This window comes from Chanos chanos, chromosome 11 (assembly GCF_902362185.1).
Source record: "Chanos chanos chromosome 11, fChaCha1.1, whole genome shotgun sequence".
Classification (NCBI taxonomy): Eukaryota; Metazoa; Chordata; class Actinopteri; order Gonorynchiformes; family Chanidae; genus Chanos; species Chanos chanos.
The window spans coordinates 1,400,001-1,405,000 of NC_044505.1; the positions used below are offsets into that span (position 1 = coordinate 1,400,001).

At 40.2% G+C, this 5,000-nt stretch overlaps 1 protein-coding gene and 1 non-coding gene across 2 annotated transcripts in view; both read right to left on the reverse strand.

Annotated features, from left to right (window-relative positions):
- The window catches only part of mnd1 (meiotic nuclear divisions 1 homolog (S. cerevisiae)), an 11,599-nt gene extending 7,688 nt beyond the window's left edge, over positions 1 to 3,911 (reverse strand). Inside the window, exons 1-3 of the mRNA XM_030788246.1 lie at positions 3,900 to 3,911; positions 2,342 to 2,407; positions 1,657 to 1,714 (exon numbers count right to left, since the gene is read on the reverse strand). Coding sequence (XP_030644106.1) covers positions 1,657 to 1,714; positions 2,342 to 2,407; positions 3,900 to 3,911 — 136 coding nt within the window. The remainder of the gene's footprint in view (positions 1 to 1,656; positions 1,715 to 2,341; positions 2,408 to 3,899) is intronic.
- Positions 2,925 to 2,997, reverse strand: trnav-aac (transfer RNA valine (anticodon AAC)). Its single transcript has one exon. It is a non-coding gene; the product is annotated as a tRNA-Val (tRNA).
- Positions 3,912 to 5,000: the final 1,089 nt, after the last annotated feature.

Sequence of the window (5,000 nt, forward strand, 5' to 3'; positions counted from 1 at the left end):
GGACAGATAAGTGATGGAGCGTGACTGAGGAGAGGAGAACGGACCGCTCTGTGGTCTGATCTCTCCGCCTTTAGGTCGACGAGGCGGTCTGAGACAAACCCAAACGAGCCAAGTCAGACGAGCCTTTTAAAAACACCAGGGAACGCGGTAAACAGAAGAACAAGACTTTCAGTTAATGTTACATGTTCAACAAACAAGCAATTAGCAAAAATCACAGACTTTCTGAGATGGCGTTTGGCTGACTGTAAGAAAAAAGAAAACAACGACAAAACAGAAATGTATGTTTGTTAAGCGTAAAAAACCAGGGTATTACTCATATGAATGTGGTTTGTTCTCCAACAAATGTAAAGCTTTGTAAGAGATTCTATTCTCTGTATACAAGCTGCACAGCAGACTGTAATCAAACCCTATTCAAAACACAGGAAAACTACAATCCAAACTCTAAGTGTATGCAGAAGACTTGGCTTCAAACCCCGGAGTGCGTTACGCTGAAATCAGAAGTTTATTCTAGATGTAGACTATTACGTCAGAGAACATACATACAATCCCCTGTCCTTTCTTCTCAGTCATTCAGTCCAAATAACACACACACACACACAAGCCCACACACACATACACCCACACACATATACATATACACACACACACACACACACAGGCCCACATACACACGCCCACATGCACATATGTATGCACACATGTTCATGCACACACATGTTCATGCACACATATGAACGGTCTCGAACATGTGTTTTTAATTGGGGGGGGGGGGTAAGCACAGGGATCAAGTTTCCGACAATTAACGTGAGTTTCTCTGTGACAGTCCTGTTTGAGCTGATTCCCTGCCCACACAGACACACACACACACACACACACATACATATACACACACATATACATATACACACACACACACATATACATACACATATACATATACACACACACACACACACATATACATACACATATACATACACACATACATATACATACACATATACACACACACACACACACACACACACACACACACACACACACAGGAGAACTCTTGTTCCAGACTGCCCTGTTCCACACTCTGCATGCCTGTACGAAATGTGTTTTTACATGGGACCCCTCCCTGCACACGTGCCAAGGACGCCTGTCCAGCAAAGCAGAAAAAAGAAAAAAGAAAAAAGAAAAGGTCCCAGAGGATGAAGACTGAACCTCCACATTTAGAGGTTCACTTAACATCGCTGTGAAAAAACTCTCGCATTACTAATGTCGTCTGTGTTAAGCTGCCATACTCGAGGGGACAGCAGGGTGCGTTTCCATGGCTACACCAGCTTTGCCATCATGTGCAGGAGGGAATAAAAACTCTAATTATGGGATGTCCGTTCGTTTTCGAGTGTACATGGTCATGAAAGGCAATGTGACTTCTAAAGAATGCACCAAGAGAAAACAAGACTGTTATTCTTTTTCTTCTACAGAACAGTAATCAGCTGCCAAAACAACGATACTTATAATGACAGTTTTCCTCTGAGAGTTTACTGATGTACTTGTTTAGTAGAGGTTAGTATAGGTTAGTTTAGTTGAATTGAGTTGAGTCGAGTTTTAGTTTAGTTTAGTTTAGTTTAGATTATGGTGTTTGTTTAAACAGTGGCTTCCACTTACTGATCCCTTTGGCTTTGGGGGCAATTTTCTCAATGTCCTTCAGCTGAAACACGTCCTTCTAGTTATGAGAACGAGAGAGGGAGAAAGAGAGAGGGAGAGAGAGAGAAAGAGAGAAGGGGGGAGACAGAGAGAGAGAGAGAGAGAGAGAGAGAGAGAGAGAGATTAACATTTGTGTTCATTTGGGTAAAGTCAAGTTGTCAGGCAATTCTGCCCTCAACCCCCACACACACTGTCAGATCAGTTCAACAGAATTACACCCCAGATTACCCACAAAACCATATAAGGGTAGCCCAGCAGGCTCACACACACACACACACGTGCACACACACACTCACACCCTCAGCCATGATCACACCTACCAACCCACACACACTCTCAGCCATGTCCGCACCTACCAACCAATTCTGAAGAACGTTTGAATTTTTCACTGAGATTTATATTAAAGATAATTTAAGCAAGAGAGGGAAAGATATCAACATTTAGTGCATATCACCTCAGGGACTGACTGTTTTTTGTCCTACTGTTTATTTCATATCGTGTAATAACACGAGCTGCCAGCAGGTGGCAGTCAAAAGAGCAAAGAGGAAAACACGCGATATAAAGGTGACTGATAAACAGGTAAAGTCAACAGTTTACCGTCAGTTCACTGTTTACTGACAGTCTGAAATTCTGAGCAGAAACTTACAGTCTCAAAAAATATCTCCATCATGCGACTCCTCTTCTCCTCCAAACTCAATCCTTTCTTCTTAGACTGGAGAAAGACACAAAAAAAGAGAGAGAGAGAGAGAGAGCTAGTCTGTATAATGGTCTGAGCAGGGGGGTGCTCCAGAGAGCAGGTTTAGTGAAAACTCAGAGTTAGTTAACTCAGAGAAAGTAGTAAACCACCTAACAGAAGAGCCCTATGGCTTTGTTTTGCTAGGAGAATGAAGCCACAGGGCTCTTCTTTTAGGATGTTTACTACTTGTCCTCAGTTTACTAACTCTGAGTTTTCACTAAACCTGCTCTCTGGAATACCCCCGTGGAGGAACAGATCTGCGTGTTACCCGTTTTGAACTAACATTCCATGCAGAAGTATTCCAAATATCTATGTGTTTTGCCTGAATTACTGGCTTGAATAACTGAAATTTGATGTTCAAGGTTTCTCCACAGTCTTTACGGTAACAGTATATTGCCGTTATATTAATAACACGGTTCTCTCCCGTTTGTTTATAAGAGAGGTTTTAAGTAATCTCGTCTGTTCAGTTAACTCGAAAGAAAAAAAAATCACTTGTTCCCGCCCGGTTTCGAACCGAGGACCTTTCGCGTGTTAGGCGAACGTGATAACCACTACACTACGGGAACTGAGCTGGTATGTAATATATGCAATTGCCTCTTTCAGGGAGGCAAACTACGCTGGGGCGACCCTGCAATGGTTTTTATTTTATTACTATTATCGCACAGATTTCGCCTAACAGCTGATTAACTCTCACATTAACACGTTAACTTGCTCCGCTACATGCAGACCAGCAATCAATGTTTACATTTCGGAAAGCTCACCGATTAACCAGGTTCGCCAATAATTAGGAAGCTATATAACCAACTGTTGACGATTTTCAGATAAACTAAGCCAGTCTTTCATGGATCTAACCGTGAGTTAACCTGTTAATATGATGTTTTAGATCGTGGGTAGACCCGAAATAGCGAGTAATGTTATAAAATACGAGGCCGAATCCAGTGATAAGAAGTTCTCTCAGCGTCAGTCAGCGTGCTATGCGTTTTCCCTTAACATTTCATCTTTTAAAAGGCTAAACTATTTCAATTGAAAACAAATAATAACATTACGAGGCTTACCATTTCCTAAAGCCCAAGATGAACGCAAAATTATCAAAACCTTAGTCACTAGCTTCAGCTTCTTAAGTTTCCCGCGAACTGGTTTGACTCCTTTCTTTCACCTCTGCGCAGGCTCGTCTAATTTGTTTACGATCGGAAGTCTCCCCCTGCTGTACATTTACTGAACTGCGCCTCTGTCATTCCAACTTAACTACCATGCATGCGAGGAACTTTACAAGCGTTAACTTATTGATTTTTTTTTAAGCGAAAGTTTTATTCACGAAATGACTGCACAACATCAAGTTAGTTTCCATTTTTGTTAACCAGTGTCCGACACACTTAAACAAACAAAATCATTTTCAAGAATTTTCAGTACTGTGTCGTTCGACTTGGCTGATAAAATAATGCAGACCGCTATTTTCCCATGCTCTCACCTGTCCGCCCATGAAAATCGTCCCCGTCGAATGTCAGTGTCAATGAAAACAATACGTTTCGCTTTGTGAAATAAGTTCACCACAGGCACTTTTTTCCTCAAGTAATGCAATATTTATTTTGTACTGTACACAACAATAAGGGTGACCAGGGAATGGTTTCAGCTTGTACAATCCCCATACAACGCAAGCGTGAGTTTTACAATGCGAGCGTGTTTATGGATGTTGGTAGCCTACAAAAGCGAAAAGCTACTTCAGCATGGGCCCGTAATACGGGATAGCAGCAGACTGTTATGATGGTTATCAATAAATTCTCCGGATTGGAATGCAGGACAATATCTATTCTTTTAAGGCTAAATTGTGGACAAACACGGTAGCCAGTGCGATTTTATATCATCTACTACACTGTGTTGAACATATTTCTTTTTCCCCAGCACACGAGCGACATATGAAATGGCTATTAAATGAAGAACTTTTACCTACAAGTATTCCAGTCGTGAAATCAACACATTAAGTCATGATGTAAAAATTAAAATTCTCGTCTATCGATGGGCACTTGTTACATTTGGCATCACAGACATATCCAAGAGAAAGAAAAATCATTTAACGAGTGACATAAAAACATAGCACGTGGCTTCTGCGAACAACAAAGAGATACTCTGTGTGTGTGAAGAGTTTAAACGTTTCCACGAACCATGAAGTGTATTCTGATTTTAATACACTCTTGAGAAAATAGTTTAAATAACATCTTCGGATAAATTTTGTTTTGTTCTTTCCGGGAAGTGTATGTCATTAAACACCATATAACAACAAATAAGACCACGTGTGTTGTTCTTTCGCAAGCAGTAAGTTTTTTTTTAACTACCAAATGGTCTGTTAATTTTTTTTCCCTTTGTTTTTACACTTATTCATGTATCCTAAAGTATAGCTTCCTGATGAAGAAACAGAAGGTGAAAAGAAGATAATAATAAAAGTCTGAAACATGCTTTAAATTAACAGCAGTAATCAAAACTATTTTCAATATTATTTTCAACATATTACAGCCCAAAAAAAATACATCCCAAAATTGTCTTTTCATTTTTTTTTTACAGGATGGTTAAGTGC